Consider the following 22,479-nt stretch of genomic DNA (forward strand, 5'->3'; position numbering starts at 1 on the left):
CCTCCAATGCTTGGCAAAGCACATCATATCGCGCTTTCACATAGTCTGTCTGACGTACAATGAAGTTACTGACGTCTCGGCTGGAGGTCAGTTTAATCACATATAGTTTGTCATCTACTGTGATTCCGGGGAACCGTTGTAGGTAGAAATCAATATCTTTCAGGTACGAAAAGATATCATTAGAACCATCTGGTTTGGGATCAAAGCGGGTTATATTGCGTGCGATTTTGTCCAGGTCCTTGTACGAGGGACCGGGAGAGTGTAGAGGTTGTGGGGGCCAGGCACTGGGTTGCAGTGCTCTGGGTCTAGCAGGACGTTGCAATGGACAACTGACAGGAGACACAGGGGAAGGCGAAATACCTGTTGATACCAGAGGAGGTGCTACAGCAGCTCTAAAGGTTATGGTCCCTGAGTCTGGTTTCTGATCCTCACTGTCTTCCTGCTGGTCTTGTCCTTCGGTAGCGGCGCTAGGTGGCACATCAGGAGTAACCTGGGGCAGTGTGTTCCCTTCAGCTATTTTGCTCTGAAGTTGACTTAATTCTGCCTCCACCTTTGCCCGCTTTTGCTGAGATACATCAAGTTCACGTTCACTGGCCCTGAGCTGTACTACAACGAGGATGGCTATTTGACATAATACCTCAGTTTTATATATATATATATATATATATATATATATATATCGAGTATATTATCAACTATTCTAGATGTTAGAGATTAATTCATTTTTCTAAATTGAGACAGGAATTTTTCTTTGTGATTAAAAGAGTAATTCACATCACTCGGTTAGTTAGTAGACAGTCACCTGAGAATAACATAGGATAACATTAATAACACATTGCAAAATACATGCTTAGTTTCAGCAGAAACATATGCGTCCGATATCCCTTGTTTAGAGGGAGAGAGGGTGAAAAATGATTTCGCAAATGTCCACTTTGGGGCACTGTTGGTCCATGCTGTATGTCTGGTTTGAACTCACGTTGCGAGGTCACCATCAGGCAGTCCTGGGCCATCTGTTGATTTTGGATAAGGTTCGCCAGTCCGACGCTGACGATAATAAACGCTGGGGTTCTTTAATCCCGATCTCCAAGGCTCTGATTGATCTATTAGGCTTAATGGGGTCATACAATTGGGGGGTACCACTTCGTGTCCAGAAGAAGAAGGGGGTCTTAGTCATCTGGTCATTATAAAGTTTGAAGATGACCACTCACTGTCATCCTGGGGGTCACAGAAAAGTGTTCTGCTTAGCCTTCGCTATCAGATATAGGTGTGTGCGTGTGTGTGTGTGTGTGGGTGGGGGTGCGTAGTCTTTCAGCACACACACACTCTGTGGAATTCAGGTCCCATCTCCTCCTTTTTATAAACAGAATGGAGAGTCAGAGTCTTAATTTTTCATTTCTTGATCTGGATTCATACTCCACAACAGAAGACAGATCCTTATGCGAACTAACAGGGGGTGCCTTGTGTCAGTTAGCATTGCAATACAGAATTTAAAAGAGTAACAATGTCGATTAATTGTCAGTAATCTTAAACTTTCAACTTTTATTTTGTGTTCGTCGCTGTTGTATCCCAATCAAAGTTTAATTTTACGACTGATCAAAGCAGGTGAAACTTATTTTGGCCAGAATAAGAGCCACCGCTGAAATTAGTAGGAAATTTGAAATTAGTATTAGTTATTTACTTCGGAGTACATCGCTTCTGAGGATCGGAGGAAAACAGCTAGCTTTTATTCTGACGCCTCTTCCTTCTGGAGGAGACTCCTACTCAGGACAGTGAGCTAGAGAAAATCCTTCAACTGACGTCACAACGCTCTGAGGGCGCCTGAAGCTGCCTGCCTCGTAAGTGACAACTCCTACACTGACCCAGCCTCACTGCTCCCACGAAAAGAACTGCAGGAGCCAGGCTGGCCTCTCTACAATCACCTCAACGCACTGCTGTACCCATCGATTGGTTGAGTTGCAACAGAGAGTAAGCAAGCAAATTCCTCATTCTCAGAAGCTGATGCAGAATTAAGTCTCTTGATAAATTTATACACTAATTAAATCATTTAGCAACACCTATTATTCACAGGTCATACAGCCTAGCCAATTATGAAATTCGAACTGGTTTCACCTGCGTTGATTGCTTGAGATTGTGATGATTTTGCTATGTTTATTAACTTATTATCATTCCTCTTAATAAAGTATTTGTATTATTTGAAATAATAGTGTGTGGAGTTTATTCTTCAGAGTCTGAAAATCCTGAGAACTCATCCCTAGCGTTGACAGTATTTCAATCTCTGATAAATTATTATCTTTGTCATTTAATTCAGTAATAATAATAATAATTATTATTATTATAATTGATAATCATAACTAACTCAAATATTGTTATTACGCTACAACACACACACATATTTATACAACACAGACACACACTACTGCCATGAAATAAAATTTTACAGTATCTAATACTAGTTAAGTTTGTTGCTTTTCAGTGTGATGAAACAATGGCCAAATGACCCAGATCACTCTGCTCTTAAGAAACACTCATACACAAACTGGAGATCTGATCTTTGATTTCTCAGTCAGATGAATGTTGAAATAATGCTCTATCATTGCCTTTAGTGTTTGTTTTAAATGAGGATGCAGATTGCAATGAGTGGGGAAATCCTCTTAAATCCCCCTTAAACACTGCAACATGTGACGTCTTCAGTCATGGGCCACATTACCATATTATGGTCACACAAAACCAGATCTATATCACTGTATACTCATTATAGAGGCATCAGATAAATACCAGGAGAAAAAGCATACTGGATTAAATAACCGGGATTCATTTCAGGCTGAAGAATGAAGGAAAATCACACACCATTATCAGTGCATTTTTTAAATTCCTAACAGGATTCAGACAGGTTATGACCAGACTGAAGCAGCTCTTTACAGTCTCCTACAATTAAACTGTGGACAAAAACAAAATCACATTAATATTTTGCTGTAGTAAAATCAGAATAATAACAATTCATTACCTTTATGTGAAAACTATTTTACTCAATGCCTTAAAGGCTTGAAGGAAATAAAAAGAAAACTGAGATGAAATTTAATTACTACCTGAGTGTATGTCCCTCAGCCATCTCTGCACATACTGTGACGTGGTGTTTATTTCAGAGGAAGAACCACGTGCTGCCTCATATCTGAAAGTGAAAAGCGGGGAAATTTTGGACATTATTTAGTTGGGAATTCACAGACAATGCAATATGAATAACTGTTATGTGTCAGAAATCCCCTCGTGTAATGTAGAAGTGGACACTACCCTGTGGTCAAAACATATGTAATTTGCAGACGTGATGTGTTTATTGAAAATATTTTAATTGAAACAATTTACAAAACATGACACCACAGAATACATTTGCTGGTTTATTCTTGACATTAAACTCCTGTATCTGGATGTTGTCTGTATACACATTTAAAATGTAGTAATGATCTGAATATATTTGTATCTAGCTCCTGGTCCCAAGGTAGTGGAGGATGCTATATGATAAGACATACGTCTGTGTGTAAACACATTAGATCGATGTGTGTTTCAATGGCTTGTCCACTATACGCCTCGATGTCTCATTTTTACTACTATTCCCATCTTTTAACTTTTGCTGAGAAGATGGAGAATGACAAGTTGTGGAGCACAAGACCTTATTTGAATACTGTGTGGGAAAATGAGATCTGATCTGTACATTTATTTAGGTCGAGAGGAAAATGTGCTGTGTCCTGATTGTATGATTCAATCTTCATGATCATATCACTGTGTTCAGATATTGATGAAGTGTAAACAGTGCCAACAACTTCTACAACAGAGATTTAAAATGTAATCCCAATGCCAGCCTCTGGTCTGAACCCCCTCACTTGTGTTACCTGGGAAAATACAGGGTCTCGCACGTATGAGGCAGAGGGCAGAAGGTGGGCATGTCTGAGCTTTGGCATGTGTCCAGAGGCTGCTCTTCACCGTCTGGGATAGAACCTGTTACTGTGGGGCTCTTTCTGTAAGCGGGCGTTTCTTTCAATGCAGCGTAGACGTGACTTGACGTGCTCTCCTGTATCAACAGCAAAAGCAATGGAATACAACATAACTAAAGAAATGCAAAAGATAACAGTCCAAAAAACCTGTTCATTTGACTGTTGGCACCCCCTGTACCGGGACATAACAAATATGAGTCTCCGATTTGAATGGATGACAGTATCAGGCAATATATAACAACTCCACTTGATGAATGGCGGACGGTAGGTGAGCTAATCAACACTTAGAAGACATATTCCATGCAGGAAAAAGTCTTCAGATTCAAGTTTCTAACAAAAATTAAAATATGTGATGAATCATGGATAATACGAGCTAACAAAGTAAAAAAGAGCCAATATGATGGACTGGGCACATGGTTGGTATAAACAGCCACGTTGCACAGTGCAAATAGTAGTAATGAGGTTCCTGCTGAATAAAAATATGCTTCATTTAGCTGTGTCTCATTAAAAATACAGAAATAATCACGTTGAGATGGTGATGGTGCGGTTAAGATCCAAATGTATAAAATATGAATCTGTAGGTCCAGCTGGTAACCCAAAAACCTGCAATGATGTAAATAATGTTACAGGGTTTCCCCAGTATCAAGACCTAGTAATTTATCATTTTGTACAGTCTCCTCTCTGGCTCACTGTGTGACAGGCCTCACCCAGCTGTGTGTGTGGTACAGGAAGCCTGCCGGTGCCTGATAAGAGTAGCCAATAACCAATACTGGGTCATCTGGTGGTGGTTCTGCTTCAGGGGTTTAGTACAATCATATCTAAAGGCATCGCTGGGCAGGGCCCAGCACAGCTGAACTTAAAACAACTACATTCTGATGTGGGCTCTGACAGTATGTAAAATATAAATGGTGTCAGCACCCAGCACTTTTGTATAATAGATCAAGAGGGTTACTGCTGTATTTGATTTGCTTAATTTATATGAGTCTATGTAATCCATATAGTTCTGTGCAAAAGTCACAGACGTCCAGTCAAAGTTTCATTAACATTTTAAATTAGGTACATTTGTTTGCACACTGACACTAATTAAACTGACTGTTTTGGTCATTTGAAGCAGTAATTAAATTAAATATATGTTAATGATGTGCTCCCTCTATTTATTTACCAGTTTTCCAGGCTTATTTTTGCAGCAGTCTGCCCTCTGCTGGCCTGCTCTTTGCTCTGAAGTCTGGCTACATTGCTGAATGTCTTCCTCCAGGTGGCTCTGCATATCTACAGCATACCCCTGTCTCTTTCTGAGGAAAATCAGTGCCTTGCCGCTTTCCTTCACTGCCTGCCTGGTGTATGGGTGAAAGATGGATCTCCTTTATTTTTCACAAGTAGGGATTCCTAACTCAGGCATGACAATATGGCTCTATTCATACCTGATTAACCCTCTAAATTAAGCACCATGGCTAATCATGAAATAAGAAACAGAACATTTCATACCTGAGGTCTTTTATAGTTGCCTGGAGCTTATATGGTTCATACTTCACGGATTCCTCAAGCTCTTTGTTCTTGTTCATGGATCTCTCCAGCAGCATTTTCTTTAAGCCTATGACTAAAACATAATGCAGCACAATGGAGAAAAACTGAAGCCACAAAAGGTATAACAGATGGTCCTGTTATCTGTAAAATCCATCCCATTGCCATGCTATACATTTATATATACTATTAAAAAGAATGGAATTATATACAGAGATATATAATAAATCTGTAGTCATTTATATGCAACCAAAAACTCATAACCTTTTAAATCTGGACAGCTATACACCTGGAGACATGTTTACATGTAAGTTACTATTACCTAAAGTTATCCTCTTGTGGTTTTCTTTCTTTTCTGAGCCACTGTGCAATTGTGAGCAGTGAACAAATATGTGTAAGATTCACTCACTCTCTGTGTGCAGGCTCCTTTCCCTGTCCGCTCCCTGCTCTCTGCTTTTGTCTAAAGCCTGCTGTAGCTGCTCTGTCTCTGCTCTGTAATCTGGCCTTCTCCAGTGCCTCTGTAGCCTGCACCAGCTTCGCCTGGAACTCATCCAGAGTTTTCTGAAACTTTTCCTTACAGTCCGTAAAAAGCTTTAAGAGCGTCCTCATTTTCTGGTTGCTTTTGGCATTAATTGCCTCCTCATGTTTCTTCAGAACCTCTGTGTCCTGCTAAGGTCAGAAAATATTATCTCAAATTTGTAGTGGAGTATGGACCGAATAAGAGTTCTTCATAAAACTCTCCACTCTAACAAGGATTTTCGTTTTGCAACAGAATCCAACATTCCACAGGATTGTATGTGTGTGCGCAGACCCGTTTTAACACACACACACAAACTCACTTAAAGCCTGCATCAAAGGACGCCTGGTTACGGCCAGATAACAAACCCATTTTATTATGCTTTTAGGCAAAAAGGAACTTCAAACAAAGTGGGATAACTATGAGTTACAATCCCGTTTTTACGACGAGTGGCGCCTAAATACGGAACGTTATCTCCTGACCAGCTAAAAGGTGGCCCCAAAAATTGACCTTGCACTGAACTCCTGGAAACTCATCCGCAAAGGACGAACAGCATGGATCAACAGCGACCCCAAGTGGACATTGGCGAAACTACGCCTCGCCCGAGGTCGCCTAAACAATAACAAAAATCAATCAAATTCTGATAAATGTGTACGCGATATGTATGAGTGTCACTCTTTGTGTCTCCAGATGAAGATCTATCAACCAATGAAGTGATGTGTATTACTGTTTTCAATCATGAAAGAAAGTTCTGTCTCTAACTAAGAAAACGAATGAATATCTTCTAACGTTATATTGTAAATGGGACGTAAGCACGACGTACCCAAAATAAAATTATATGTAGATGTTTGATATTAATAATCCAGGACACTCATTGTGATATGTCACTAACATGTGTAGGAAATTTCGGTATACACGAATTTTCTCTCTTATTCTTTTTGAACCTCTGATCCAACCTTCCCCCTTTCCTCTCTCGTGAAGCCAGTCACGTGAGCCTCGGACCCCGGATCCAATCAAAGGAAGGGCACCTCCCAATAAGGCGTGACCGCGCTACCTTTGAAAAGAGGGTGCCGACTCATTTTCTCTCTCTTATGTTTTCGCACTGAACGCTTCTCTCTTAACTTCCTCTTCTGAAGCTCTTACGCTTCGCTTTTGTTTTTTTTCCCTCTCATTTTTCCGAATCGCTCTCTTACTTCACACGCTCCCACGCGCTCTATCTTAAGCTATATCTTTAAGTTCCAACCTCTCCAAGCGAGACGTTTGCTCTTCTCCACGCCGACGAACAAAGACTTTCAAAGGACCTCGTTCCGCTACCCAGGAGACGTCTTGAGTTAGCTAGAGTATGAAGTATTTACTAGTAACGTCGAGTGATTTGAATACCTTCTTTTCTATTAATTTTGTTTGTTTTACCGCTCAATCTAAGTTTAATCTCACGAGTGATCAAAGCAGGTGAAACTTATTCGTGGCCAGAATAAGATATCACCTCTTTAGATTAGTTGAAAGCGGATATATTAGCGTTATAAACCGACTTCTGAGGGTACAGTCTCTGGAGATTCGACTGACGAGCTAAACACTCTGAAGAAGCCACCCCACTCAGGGGAGAGACCAGCCAAGCCTGCAATTCTCCGAAAAAGGGAACTCCCGATCGACGTCGCCCGTCTAAGGCCGAGAGTGCCTTACTCAACCTGGAGGGAATCTCCTTCTCAAGCGGGCCTACCTTCCACGACTCGGGAAGGACGAGAAACAACCCCTAGAGCACGGAGATTAAACAGCGGGACTCAACGGCTCGGTGAAAAACAGCAAAAGAATAAGCAAGCTAAGATTCATTCATTCTCCAGAAGCTGATGCCTAATTAAGTCTCTTGATAAATTTATACGTTAATTAAACCTCAGTTAGCAACACATTAGTCACAAGCCATATCGCCTCGCTTATCTTCCAACTCCAATCGGCTTCACCTGCGTTGATGCCGTGAGGTTTCAAGATTATGCTATGTTAAGTAAATATCCTTCTTCTTTTTGTTAATAAATACTTCCATTATTTGAAATCACAGTGTGTTCATTAAAAGTCTGAAAATCCTGAAGATCTCACTTAGCTTGACTATCATTCATTCTCAAACTAATTATTAATGTTTTAATTGCTTAAACCAATTATAAACTTTAATTACTATCATTAGTCAAAGATCAGTAATCATAAGAGTTTGAATAAGGTCAACGCTATAAACACAATATATAAATATATATCAAATATATATTCATATATTACAGTATATGCATCAACCATAGCATATTATCATTAGTATACTACAAATTAAAGGGACACTTCTGCCTAAAACATATATTCAAAACAACATTGGGTATAATTTTGAATATTTGCTCTTGTGCTCCCCCTACAGCCTGTCCTGAAACAGTGGGGAGGGGTGGGAAGGGCGGTGGTTTCCTGCCCCCCTCCAAAAGTTACATAGTGCAATTTCTGCAGTCCTGAGTCCATATTAACAACAAAAGAGGCTCTGTTTTCTCTATTACAGGTCAGTGCAGCACCACAATGATTTTGAAGCTGTAATTTTAAGTTAAAAATACTACCTAGTGTTGCTTTAATGTGTTATTTGTTATGCTAGTTAATAATCTGTAGCATAGCCCTGCTTTCACAGTTTTGTTTAGCTTTCCATCAATGTTCTTTCACCACCAAGACCACAAATCCCCCACCACACACAAATTAACCCAAATACTGTCAATACCTCCCAGTCCTACCTCTTTGGAGCACTCCTCATATGCCATCAGAGCATCCTCGAGTGTTTTAGCTTTTTCCTCTGTCTCATTCAGCCTCTGTTGTAGAGAATAAGAGAGCTTCCCTGAAGCCTCCATGTCCTGCAGCAGGAATTGTGTCTTGTCCTCAGCTGCCTGAAGCATCTTCTTCAGCACTTGGGCATTGTCTTCCTGGCCTTTCAGCTTGTCCTTCAGTGACTGAAAGCTATCCTCAGAGTGATGGAGTTTCTGTTTAAGCAAGTGGCCGTTGGCCTCAGAGACACAGAGGGTTTCCCGCAGTGACTGAATGTTGCCCTGTGAAACGATGAAGTCCTTCTGCAGAGATTGGATATTGGCCTCAGATATATGCAGGGCCGCCTGCAGAGACTGAACTTTAGCTTCAGAGAGACGTAAGTGCCCCTTCAGTGATTGGACATTGGTTTCAGAGATATGAAGGTCCTCCTGCAGTGACTGGATGTTGCCCTTTCAGACAATGAGGTCTTTCTGCAGTGACTCAACATCAGCCTTAGAGACATGCAGGTCTGTCTGCAGAGACTGAACTTTTGCTTCAGAGAGACATAGGTCCTCCTTCAGTGACTGGACGTTGCCATTAGAGGCGCAGAGTTCCTGCTGTAGTGACTGAATATTGACCTTGGACGACTGGAGGTCCTCTCGCAGTGACTGTATCTCAGCCTTGGAGACTCCCAAGTTCTTCCTGTAGGGACTGGACATTGGCCTCAGAGATATGAAGGTCCTCCTGCAGTGACTGGATGTTGCCCTGAGATAGAGGCAGGGACTAATATTTATAGACCCCCACATACCAAATGAACTCAAATGTGCAGAGCTATATTTAAGCCATTAGGGGACTCTTACTCGCAAATAATTTTTAAACTTGTTATTTCGATTAATAAAGTTGACGTTTTAGAGTTTCTTTAATCGATGGAAGGGGGTGATTTTACGTAAATTTAAAAATAACATTATATAACGTTAGGTGTGAATGAGCGCACTGGGCGCCACGCCCAAACAAACAATACATATATAACAAACGCCCTCTTGCGCTCCTTTAAACAGAATATAGCGAAGAATATATTCTGAAAAATAAAGTATGTTTTATTTACTGACAAACGGCTCTGGTCATATTTCACTTTACCTTCTCTGACTCTCGACTCTCTGTCCGCTCCATGGTTTATTCGCACTAGTTCTGGTTAGTGATGTGTCGGTCGCGAACGAACTGGGTTCAAAGAGCCGGCTCTTGTAAGTGTAAGTGGCTTGTAATATACACATACACACAAAGCATATACACACACACACACACACACAGCATATACACAGACACACAGCATATACACACACACACACACACACAGCATATACACATACACACAAAGCATATATATACACACACACACACACACAGCATATACACAGACACACAGCATATACACAGACACACAGCATATACACACACACACACACAGCATATACACAGACACACACACACACACAGCATATACACAGACACACAGCATATATAGACACACAGCATATACACACACACACACACAGCATATACACATACACACACACAGCATATACACATATACTTGTCTTTGTGCGTTGTGGGGGTCACCTGGAGGAATACTCACATTGTGGGGTCCACCCTTTCCCATGGTGCTACAGACTTGAAAAAAATCATGCTTTGTCAAAATGCACTTGTGAATCTTAATATCACTTCAAATTACAAATATCTCACCAAAATTGATTCTGACCAGACGTCCTCGTGACTTGTGGGGACATTTCAGGTTTGGAGTATATTTGGGGACCAAATATTACACAAATCACCTGTTCTCATTCTTTGTGGGGACCAATTTCATTTTGAGACAGAACAATGTGTAATCTATAATTAATGCAGAAAAACAACTAATCCAGGCCGATGCATTCGTTTAAAGATTAATTTATTAACCTTTAACGTTATTTGAACTAATTTGTTGTTTAATTAACCTCTGAAAAAGATAGGCACAGATGTGTACATACTGTAGAAGCAATGAAGTTAGCCAAAAACTGTGAGAATAAAACACAATAAAAATAAATAATACCTTGAATAACTGATGAGCTTAGCTAGGCTAAAGAAAATTAAAAATCAATATGAACACACACAATATAAACTCAGAATAATTGACATGAGACAGTCCATCTATGATATTAACCAAGAACTCCATTACGAACACTGTACTTACACTCGCTCTCTGTTATATTAGTTACTCTTACCATGTAGGAGCACTGCCATGTCTGATCCACTCATACCAGAGCAACACATTAATTGTGCTTGTGCAATGCATGGGACCTACACTACTGGACTGTTTGGTCCCTGGTTGGCTTTTCACTACCACAACCTCACCCCAAGAAATGTATCTGGAATCAAAACAAAGCATGCAGCACAAGAAATGGACACTATTCTGTAAATGCTGAACTACAAAACGCTTCTACATTGTAAATGGAGCTGATGAAATGAACAGTGAGTATAGACACAAGGTGTTCCTATCAAAACTGCCTGGTCCGAGAGAGCTTTGATCAAGTCTGAAAACAGAAACTTTAAAACAATATAAATCACATCACAACATTGCAGAGACAGGTTTAAGAGCCCACTGTTCAGATGTATACAGTGAACAAACAGCTTTCCAGGAACTTTCCATCAACATGAGCTTCTCCACTCCATGGAATTCACTGGACCCAGGTGACAAAAAAAAAAAAATATATATATATATATATATATATATATATATATATATATATATCAAAGGAAATTTTCCTATGCCTAAATTTTAATAAAAATTTTCCTCTTTTACTGCAAAAAGAGATTCGCACACACAGCAGAGAAGGCGAATGTGTGTTTTTTCCATCTCATTCAAAAACTCCCACTGTCACATTTGGAACCTTTAAAAAAGGTTTGCTCTTGCTCATTTTAAGTATTTTACTGATTCACACATTCACAACATTTCATTTACAAATGCAAATTATTATTGTAGTTGTTGTTTTAAATTTGTGCATTCCAATACATTTGTGGATTTTAGTTTTACGTGTATGTAGTTGCTCAAGCACAGTTACAAATTTTGTGTATGTAGTTGCTCAAAGGCAGTTACAAAGTCCATTACATTTGTGAGTATTGTTTTAAAATGCACCAGAGCAAACCTTTATGTTCCAAATGTGACAAAAAATGCACACATTCACCTTCTCTGCTGCTTGTGTAAATCTCTTTTCACAGTTGTGAATGTGAGATATAACACTGTGTAAATGTTGCCGAGTTCAGAGCCGTCCTGCTGAGCTTGTGAACAGCAGAGAAACGTAACCGAGAGCTACGGCTCTGACCAACACAAATGGAATCGCACACAAACAGCACCAGAAACAAAAAGACAGGGCGTGTTCCTGTTTCATTTCTTTTTATTTATTTATTTGAAACGTTGTAAATTACCCTGTCAAGCTCCGCAGTGCAATAACGCTGCATTTGAAACTCAGCTGGGAACAAACTTTTCTAGGTCGCGAACCAGTTTGTGTAGATGGAAACATACCAAACGGTTCCAAATTCACCTTGCGAACTGGAACCGTTCTGGTTCCTTTTTGGTGAAATGCACTATCAGAGATACAATAGAGTAGGGGTCCCCAATTACTTTTCCTCAAGGGCCACATCCAACAAACATCGTAAATGCAGGGTGTCATTCTCATATTTTTTCATACAGTACTTTACAAGATTTATTATTTCGGTTAATATATTAAGTCTATGTAAATCGGTAGGCCTTACTAACTACAGTTATTTTATTTTACAAACACTTCAATGAGAGAAGTGATAGTGGCAGGTGGAAACGAGATACCTGAATTTTTGTATTTAAATTGTATCAGCAGCAAATTGCAAGAATGCAAACCCCAGCCTTGTACGTGTAACGAGACCAAAGGCCTGATGTGGCAGCAAGTCCAGTTTATATTTTTATATTATTATATTATTATATTATTATTGAGTCTAACCTCAAAACAATATAATAAATGGTGTCCTGTGTTGGTTCAATACCAAACACGGCTTTCAGTGTCCAAATATCGGACAAAGTTTGGGAACTGTGCAGAACGTGGGTGGCAGGCACATGCAATACCAGTAGAGATAGGTGTTATGGGATTTGTAGCCAAGTTTGCTGCATCCATGCATGTGAACTTCGATATCAGGTGCCGGAAACTATGGGCAGCTGTGGAGAAGTTATCAGAACGAGCTGAAAAGTCTAGTCAGCAGTGGTGGAAAAGAAAAAAAAATACTTGGGGAAAATGCAGATTACTTAGAGAAATACACTGTAATGTACACTGTAGTTCAGAAAACACTGTCTGTATATTGACCTGTGAGTGTACTGCTTTAGTAGGAATGTCTCCCCAGAAGGGAACCCCTCTATGCTAGACCTGACAGTGTGTGTCACTAATATAAGCTTAAAGTGCTGTGTCAGAAAAGAAAATAATAACAACTTCAAACTAGACCCTCAGTGACATCAGTCATGGGGTAATGTACACTGTAGTTCAGATAAACTGTCTGTATATTGACCTGTGAGTGTACTGCTTTAGTAGGAGTGTCTCCCTAAACGGGGACCCCACTATGCTAGACCTGACAGTGTGTGTCACTAATATAAGCTTAAAGAGCTGTGTCAGAAAAGAAAATAATAACAAATTCAAACTAGACCCTCAGTGACATCAGTCATGAGGTAATGTACACTGTAGTTCAGATAAACTGTCTGTATATTCACCTGTGAGTGTACTGCTTTAGTAGGAGTGTCTCCCTAAACGGGGACCCCACTATGCTAGACCTGACAGTGTGTGTCACTAATATAAGCTTAAAGAGCTGTGTCAGAAAAGAAAATAATAACAAATTCAAACTAGACCCTCAGTGACATCAGTCATGGGGTAATGTACACTGTAGTTCAGATAAACTGTCTGTATATTGACCTGTGAGTGTACTGCTTTAGTAGGAGTGTCTCCCTAAACGGGGACCCCACTATGCAAGACCTGACAGTGTGTGTGTGCACATTTGACAAAAACCTTTTCAATAGTTCCGTCCGGAGAGGGTACCCACAACGTACGACCTGAGAGTGTGTGTAACTAGTACCATAAGGCCTCACCCAAAAGCAATGAACTATCACAATTTTGTACCAGAGAAATTAACTTCAACTGACCACAGTGACCTGCCTCACTAAAACCTATTTCAGTGACTATATGTATATGAAACCTTTTTAAATACCTCCAAGTCAGAGGACGGAGCTCCAGCGCTGAGCACAGGACCGGAAGCTCAGGGGGTTTGTTCTACCATGTCCATCATGTCAGCGGTGTCCTCTCATGCCTTCTACAGAGATTTCAAACAACAGTAAAACAGCCTACAGTTAATGAAATATCACAATTTAATATTAAACATTTGGTAACCACAAATGAGACTATCAGTGTAATTTAATGAATACACAATCTTTTATTTTAATCTACATGTTATGCATAACCTAGCTTCAGTTCAAAAATTGAAAAGTTTTAAAAACACATTAGCATTTAGCAGAAAATAAAAATAAAAAGCTGAATTTTACCAGTACTCCTTATATTACAAATAACTACTCTACAACTGCTTAAAGGCTGCTAATTTAAAACATTAAGTGAACTATACAGGCAAAAAAAACCATAATGCATAATTTAATCTTGAAGAAAAGATTACACTAGATTTACCTTTATATGAGTTTAGAGATACCTTCCAATACATTGGTGTTGATAGTGGCACTGATGACATTCTGTGCTGCTTCATCAAGTGCTTTCACTCTCCTCCGTCTCAATTGTACTGTCCTCCTGGAACTCACAATATGCGTAAATGTAGGCAGACAAATCATAACCTAGCCTCTGAAATACAGTGCATTGTAATGCTGGTCCCAAGCGTGTATACATAGGGAGGGTTGTGTCAGAAAGATTATACAAAAGATAAACTATGTGAAATTAACAATGCAGATCACTAACAAGAGTTCCATATCGGATCAGAGAAGGCCCGGGTTAACAACGTCCACCATTGGGATTGTTTCCTGCCAGTGTACCAGTGGAAATTGTGATACTGTTGGTCACAGGAGGAGAAGGAGAGGGGGAACAAGAGTTGAGAGACAAAATAAAGAAGAGGGTGAGGAAGGTGGAGGTGAGAGTGGAAACACTGAACGTTAGCACTATGACTGGTAAAAGGAGAGAGGTAGATGATATGGTGGTAGAATTTGCCCAAAAAAATGCAAATGGCAGTAGTAAGTACTTATTTTCAGAAGAAGGAAGAGCATAGGGTGACATTTAAGAGTGGAGGAAGGTCTACACATGTGGACTATGTTTTATGCAGGCGAAGCAACCTGAAGTAATTTAGTGACTGTAAGGTGGTGGCAGGGGTGAAGTATAGCAAGGCAGCATCAGACGGTGGTGGTAGGTAGGATGTATTTGGAGGTGAAGAAAAGGAAGTGGGTGAGGGCTAAATCACAGATCAGATGGTGGACGTTAAAGTAAGAACAGTACGGTGTGTGATTCAGGGAGGAGGTGAGGCAGATGCTAGGTGGGGTGGACGAGGTGATGGACAGATGGGCAGAGACTGCAAAAGCAGTGAGGGAATCGGCTACAGGTACTGTGTTTGTTGTATGGACAGAGGAAGGAAGGGAGGAGACTTTGTGCTGGAATGAGGAGATCATGCAGGAAATCTTAAGAAGGAAGTGGTCGACAAAATAGAATTGGAATCTGAAGAGAGATGTCTAAAGAAATACAAAAAAATGCAGCACCAAGCAAACGGAGAAGTGACAAAGGCTAGGGAAAATGCACATGAAAAGTTGTATGAGAATATGGATAGTGAGGTTAGAATAAAAGACATGTATCGACTGGCGAGATGAGAGGGGAACAGGATGTGAGGATGTACAGCATGTTAGGATGATAATGAATGTAGAAGGTACTGTGCAGACTAATGAAGAGATGATATTTGAAGGTGGAAGGAGTACTTTGAGGAACTGATGAATGTTTGTGAGGAGAATAGGGAGCATGTTAAGGTTCATTCACTCACTTACTGTAAGTACACATCTAAATGTGAATAAACAATTCTCGTATTCTGAGCTCAGATGCAGATCAGTCGAGGGCTCAGTGCATTACTCTCCTTTTTCCCCTCCCAGATCTTTCCCTTATCCACTTTCCACCTGCCCAGGAACGGCTTCTGCTGTCTCCCTCTCCAAAATCTCTCTCTCCCTAAAAGTAAACAAATACAAACAAACCAAATGTTACAAGCAAGTCAGGCTTATAGTACACACCAAATGCTCACTGACTTTCAAATGAAGGAGTTGCAAATATAATCATAGGCTACACTGTCAAACACATTGTTTTAGATTTGCAGATTTTTAACATCTCAAAGCAATTTTACGTGATTTAAAGTACTTACAAAAACCCACATATTGGCACTTTAATTTAACTTTCCCGTCTGTCTTTCTCTCTCAAGTGAATGCACTGAAAATACAGTTTAAATAAAACTCTCTAACTTTCTCTCCGTCTCCAACACGCATTCATGGAAACAGAGTCCTTTAAAAACGTAATTTTACAAAACCAGCCGAATATTCTCTCTATATCCAGTATAACGTTAGCTAAAGCACGAAAGCTGTTGTTAACGTCACATTTCACGGGCCTCTTTCTCTCTGCACTACTCTCGCATGGAAATATAGCCCTTTAAAACATTTAAAACAGATTAATAACTCCCATTCTCTCTATATACACACATAAATACGACTAAAATAAGCGTCACATTACCGAGTAAAGCCATATATTTAAGCCGTTGTTTATTACCTTTCAGCTCGTCCTGTGCACGACCCCGCAGACTCTTCGTGGAACAGAGGGATTATGGGAAGTGTAGTTCCTTTGTAGTTCCGAGTTGCTTTTCCTTCATTCAATGTAGAACGGTGAAAACTACAAACCGCCATTTTATATTCGCTTCCATTACACAGAGCCATTATCTTCTACCAAATGTTACCAAATACATAAAGAGTGGACTATATTTACACGTATATGTATTTTACTGTTGAACGTGTCACCATTAAAGACTTTATAACGCTGGTGTTTGAACTAAAAGTTTTAATTTAAACAATTTAATTCGCCTCCTCACTAACTTACAATATACTACACCAGGATTAATATTTTGTAACTAAATGTGATGTCCATGTACATTTCTTGTTAAGATTATTTTGTATGTTTAAAAGACTAACTAGTTGTGTACGGTGTTTTATTTGTGTTTACCTTGGAGAAGGAGCCATTAATGCAGTGTTTAAAGGACCCTAGTTCATTTAATATGAGTCACTATCAGTGTTGCTTAGACGCAGTACTGAAGTGTGTACGGACCCCCACGATCTGTGTGTTCATGCAATACCACCGAGTGCCACCGGGGGCGTGGTGAGCAGAGTCACACACAGATGAGACACAGCTGTCAGGTTTGTGTGAAGCATGGGGGCCAAACAAAAAACTGCACCACCCATATGGTCCCCACCATGTTTTTGGTCCCCACACTGTGAGTGTGCTAACAGGTTGCGGATCCCACCATGTAATATAAACAAACACAGCATATACACACACACACACACACACACAGCATACACACACACACACACAGCATATGCACATATACACATACACACACACAGCATATGCACATACACACACACAGCATACACACACACACAGCATATACACATATACACATACACACACACAGCATACACAGACAGCATATGCACATACACACACAGCATACACGCACGCACACACACACACACACAAAAAAAAAACACTTGTATGCTGTAAGCGTACATATGCACTTACCATTTACTATTTTAGTGAAAGGACTGGACTGAGTCTAACTTTGCAGTGGAAGGGTACTACAATGAGTTTTAAACAATTCGCCGCCATCACAGGGACAGGGACGTATAAAAGATACAGTCGCTTCTTACTCACACACACCGCTCCACCTTAAAAGATACATTCGCTTCTTACTCACACACACCGCTCCACCTTAAAAGGTACAGTCGCTTCTTACTCACACACACCGCTCCACCTTAACACTAGAACTACCAAACCGCTGCCATCTGGCAGGTGTGAATAGCTCTTCTTGCCTCCATTGTTATGTAAATGAGGCCATGAGTCACAGGGGTTGACATGGTTGAGGATCATGTTCAAAGTCTGCTGTGTACTGTAAACCTTTGCCATTTTTGCTTCTCAGTCAACAGAGTAAGTGAAATATATGTGGTGACGTGGCTTTTTATCCACATGGAGGTGGACACACACATAATCGTTATCATAATCGTTCACGCTATCACCCATCACACCCATCCCTGTTCACTGTTACCTGGTACTGGTATATTTCCATCTAATGGCAGCAACAACAACATTTTTAAAATAGATCTACAAACCGGATTCCAAAAAAGTTGGGACACTAAACAAATTGTGAATAAAAACTGAATGCAATGATGTGGAGGTGCCAACATCTAATATTTTATTCAGAATAGAACACAAATCACAGATCAAAAGTTTAAACTGAGAGAAATTTCATGGCGTCAAGAAATCCCAAAAAAGTTGGGACAAGGCCATTTTTTAGCACTGTGTGGCATCCCCCCTTCTTCTTACAACACTCAACAGACGTCTGGGGACAGAGGAGACCAGTTTCTCAAGTTTAGAAATAGGAATGCTCTCTCATTCATGTCTAATACAGGCCTCTAACTGTTCGATCGTCTTGGGCCTTCTTTGTCGCACCTTCCTCTTTATGATGCGCCAAATGTTCTCTACAGGTGAAAGATCTGGACTGCAGGCTGGACATTTCAGTCCCCGGATCCTTCTCCTACGTAGCCATGATGTTGTGATTGCTGCAGAATGTGGTCTGGCATTATCTTGTTGAAAAATGCAGGGTCTTCTCTGAAAGAGATGACGTCTAGATGGGAGCATATGTTGTTCTAGAACCTGAACATAGTTCTCTGCATTAATGGTGCCTTTCCAGACATGCAAGCTGCCCATGCCACAAGCACTCATGCAACCCCATACCATCAGTGATGCAGGCTTCTGAACGGAGCGTTGATAACAACTTGGGTTATCCTTGTCCTCTCTGGTCCGGATGACATGGCGTCCCAGTGTTCCATAAAGAACTTCAAATCGTGACTCAATGCTTTCTGGAAGTATTCCTGAGCCCATTCTGTTATTTCCTTGACAGTGGCGTTCCTGTTTGAGGTGCAGTGACGATTAAGGGCCCGGAGATCACGAGCATCCAGCAGAGTTTTACGGCCTTGACCCTTACGCACAGCAATTGTTCCAGATTCTCTGAATCTTTTGATGATGTTACGCACGGTTGATGATGATAACTTAAAAGTCTTTGCTGTTTTACGCTGGGTAACACCATTCTGGTATCGCTGCACTATCTTTCTGTGCAACAATGGTGGAATTGGTGATCCTCTTACCATCTTGGCTTCAGAGAGACACTGACACTCTGAGAAGCTCTTTTTATACCCAATCATGTTGTAATTGACCTAATTAGTGTTAATTGGTCTTCCAGCTGTTTGTTATATGCTCAATTTCCTTCTTCCTGCCACTTATTGCTACTTGTCCCAACTTTTTTGGGATTTGTTGACACTGTGAAATTTTTAATCCACATATTTTTCCTTTAAAATGTTACATTTCCTCAGAGTAAACTTTTGATCTGTCATCTATGTTCTATTACGAATAAAATATTGACATTTGCCGTCTCCACATCATGGCATTCAGTTTTTATTCACAATTTGTTTAGTGTCCTAACTCTTTTGGAATCCGGTTTGTACGACAGCCTGATATTTTGAGCAAAGGAAACCTAAATATGCCTAAGTCAGTGGGACTCCCGGATGAGGAGTTAGAACCACTTTTGTGGGTTTTCAAGAAACTGCTTTTGTGAATCAGATCAGATTACTCCTACCACATAAACACAGTCTAGATGCTAATACTGAGGTAGCTGGCTCGCTAACTGAAAGTCAATAATTTACGTTTGCCTTCACACACTTACCCTCGTTCTTGTTGATGTAACTGGAGACATAAAGCTTGAAGCCTTTCTCTCGCTTTTGCTGGTAGAATCAAATCAAATCAAATCAAATTCATTTGTATAGCGCCTTTTACAACTGACGTTGTCACAAAGCAACTTCACAGTTTCAGAACAGAACATTTAAATCAAAGCTCAATGAGAGCAAGCCGAAGGCGACAGTGGCAAGGAAAAACCCCCTCGAGGCTGGAGGAAGAAACCTTGGGAGGAACCAAGACTCACAAAGGGGACCCATCCTCCTCTGATCAAACTATAGATTGAATTTTAAATGATCACCAATTAAGTGTCATTATGCTACAGTACAATAATAATAATAATAATAATAATAGTGACATCAATCTTGGGGCATAATAATAGTGCATCAGATTGGAAGAATCAGTCAGTGTTGCTAATCTGAGTCCATTTCTACTTCAGTGTAGTTGATGATGGTGAGTGGTCAGAGGCTGGCGGCAGTAGATGGAGGTGAGTGTCTGGTCTGGTGTGGTGTGGTGTGGTGTGGTCTGGTCTGGTGTGGTGTGGTGGGGTGTAGTGTGGTGTGGTCTTGTGTGGTGTGTTCTGGTCTGATGTGGTCTGGTCTGGTGTGGTGTGGTGGGGTCTGGTCTTGGCTGGTGTGGTGTGGTCTGGTCTTGTGTGGTGTGGTGTGGTGTGGTCTTGTGTGGTGTGGTGGGGTCTGGTCTGGTGTGGTGTGGCCTTGTGTGGTGTGGTGTGGTGTGTTCTGGTCTGGTGTGGTCTGGTCTGGTCTGGTGTGGTGTGGTGTGGTCTTGTGTGGTGTGGTGTGGTCTTGTCTGGTGTGGTGTGGTGTGGTCTCGTCTGGTGTGGAGTGGTGTGGTCTGTTGTTGTGTGGTGTGGTCTGGTCTGGTGTGGTGTGGTGGGGTCTGGTCTGGTCTGGTGTTGTGTGGTGTGGTGTGGTCTCGTCTGGTCTGGTGTGGTGTGGTGTGGTCTGGTGTGGTGTGGTCTGGTCTGGTCTGGTGTGGTGTGGTGTGGTCTTGTGTGGTGTGGTGTGGTCTGGTCTGGGCCGCAGGAGAATCCAGCAAACAATCTTCCATCAGTGGGCCACCATTTTCTCAGAAAACAGTAAAAGGGAAGCAGTTAGTTTAGTTGAGTTCAGCAGAGAAAAAGAGCATGTGAATATTTTCTTTAGTGTAGTGACGGATCAGACTGTAACAGACTGGGAGGAGGGAAACCAGAAGGAGCTCAGGCAAAGACATCCTTCCTCTCCAAACAAGAGAAACTGTGAGCACATCATCCAGGTTTACCCTGATTCTCCATGTCCATGAGTTCCTGAAACCACAACCTTAAACTAGACAGAGGTTAGTTGCCAAAGGCTAAACTGAACAAGTGTGTTTTGAGCCTAGACATAAACATAGTGTCTGTGTCTGCGTCCCGAACACTAGCTGGAAGATTGTTCCAGAGCTGAGGGGCTTTGTAGGAGAGAGCTTCCCCCCCGCTGAAGTCTTATGAATTCTGGGTACTAGTAAGAGGCCGGCGCCCTGAGATGTGAGTAATCTTGGTGGTTCATAGTGTGTGATGAGGTCTCACAGGTATTCAGGGGCGAGACCGTGTAGGGATTTATACGTGAGTAAAAGAATTTTGTAATCAATACGGAATTTAACTGGAAGCCAGTGAAGGGCCGATAAGACTGGGCTGATATGATCAAATTTTCTAGTTTTAGTGAGGACCCTGGCTGCAGCATTTTGAATTAACTGGAGTTTACTCAGGTTTCTGCTGGAGCATCCTGGTAAAAGTGCATTGCACTGATCTAATCTTGATGTAATAAAAGCGTGAACTAATTTTTCCGCATCTGGGAGGGATAAGGAGTTTCTGAACTTAGCGAGGTTCCGAAGATGTAGGAAAGCTGTTCTTGTAATGTTACCTATATGCTGATCAAATGATAGATCTGAATCAATTATAACACCCAGATTTTTAGCTGATGAGCTCGGGAGAACCGGGAAGTCAAAATGATGTATTAAATCTGATACCTTATTTATAGCAGGTTTTGGACCTAGAAGGAGAACCTCGGTTTTGTCGCTGTTTAGCAGAAGGAAATTGTATGACATCCAATGCTTCACTACTTTAACACAGTCCTCCATTTTCTTTAGTGTTGGTTTGTCGCCTGGTTTGGCTGATATGTATAACTGTGTGTCATCTGCGTAACTGTGGAAGGTAATGCCATGCCTGCTAATAACTCTGCCCAGTGGCAGCATGTATAATATGAATAGTAAAGGTCCTACAATGGAGACTTGGGGAACTCCAAATCTAATTTTTGTACGAATAGAAGAAACATTATTTACGTTTACAAACTGATAGCGATCTGTGAGGTAAGACTTAAACCATGATAGGGCCGTTCCTGTTATTCCAACCATGTATCTTAACTAAAGCTGTTTCGGTGCTATGGTGTGGCCTAAAACAAGATTTAAATTTTTCATATATGTTATTTTTATGCAAGTATGAGGGAAGTTGTTGGGCCACAACTTTTTCTAATATCTTAGATATGAAGGGAAGGTTAGAGATGGGTCTGTAATTGGATAGTACACTAGGATCAAGATTCAGTTTCTTGATCAGGGGTTTAATAACTGCTAGTTTAAATGCTTTGGGTATGTGACCCAGTCTAAGGGACTA

The 22,479-nt window shown here is 40.8% G+C and overlaps 1 protein-coding gene across 4 annotated transcripts; it reads right to left on the reverse strand.

Annotated features, from left to right (window-relative positions):
- Nucleotides 1-663: 663 nt before the first annotated feature.
- Nucleotides 664-16,727, reverse strand: LOC136701910 (uncharacterized). 4 transcript variants are annotated; one of them, XM_066676696.1, is made up of 12 exons: nucleotides 16,605-16,727; nucleotides 15,842-16,016; nucleotides 14,496-14,618; nucleotides 14,029-14,130; nucleotides 10,396-11,489; nucleotides 8,772-9,996; nucleotides 5,917-6,176; nucleotides 5,472-5,583; nucleotides 5,149-5,320; nucleotides 3,885-4,063; nucleotides 3,087-3,169; nucleotides 664-2,936 (listed from the first exon to the last, which is right to left on the reverse strand). In XM_066676696.1, the coding sequence occupies exons 7-12, from the start codon at nucleotides 6,056-6,058 to the stop codon at nucleotides 2,932-2,934; spliced, it is 693 nt and encodes a 230-aa protein (XP_066532793.1). In that variant the 5' UTR covers nucleotides 6,059-6,176; nucleotides 8,772-9,996; nucleotides 10,396-11,489; nucleotides 14,029-14,130; nucleotides 14,496-14,618; nucleotides 15,842-16,016; nucleotides 16,605-16,727; the 3' UTR covers nucleotides 664-2,931. The 4 variants fall into 4 exon arrangements, with proteins under 4 accessions (XP_066532793.1, XP_066532792.1, XP_066532795.1 ...); XM_066676695.1 differs by lacking the exons at nucleotides 10,396-11,489; nucleotides 15,842-16,016; nucleotides 16,605-16,727 and having other exon boundaries at nucleotides 8,772-9,543; nucleotides 14,496-14,958; XM_066676698.1 differs by lacking the exons at nucleotides 10,396-11,489; nucleotides 14,029-14,130; nucleotides 14,496-14,618; nucleotides 15,842-16,016; nucleotides 16,605-16,727 and having other exon boundaries at nucleotides 8,772-10,109.
- Between the last annotated feature and the right edge of the window lie 5,752 nt (nucleotides 16,728-22,479).

The sequence above is a fragment of the Hoplias malabaricus genome, chromosome 7 (genome assembly GCF_029633855.1).
Source record: "Hoplias malabaricus isolate fHopMal1 chromosome 7, fHopMal1.hap1, whole genome shotgun sequence".
NCBI lineage: Eukaryota > Metazoa > Chordata > Actinopteri > Characiformes > Erythrinidae > Hoplias > Hoplias malabaricus.

Coding starts and splice junctions, on each gene's coding strand:
- LOC136701910 (XM_066676696.1), bottom strand. CDS start 6,058: ATGAGTTCCAGGCGAAGCTGGTGCAGGCTACAGAGGCACTGGAGAAGG. Junction 5,321..5,471: donor GCAACTATAAAAGACCTCAG/GTATGAAATGTT, acceptor CCCATACACCAG/GCAGGCAGTGAAGGAAAGCG. Junction 3,170..3,884: donor GAGACCCTGTATTTTCCCAG/GTAACACAAGTG, acceptor TTTCACTTTCAG/ATATGAGGCAGCACGTGGTT.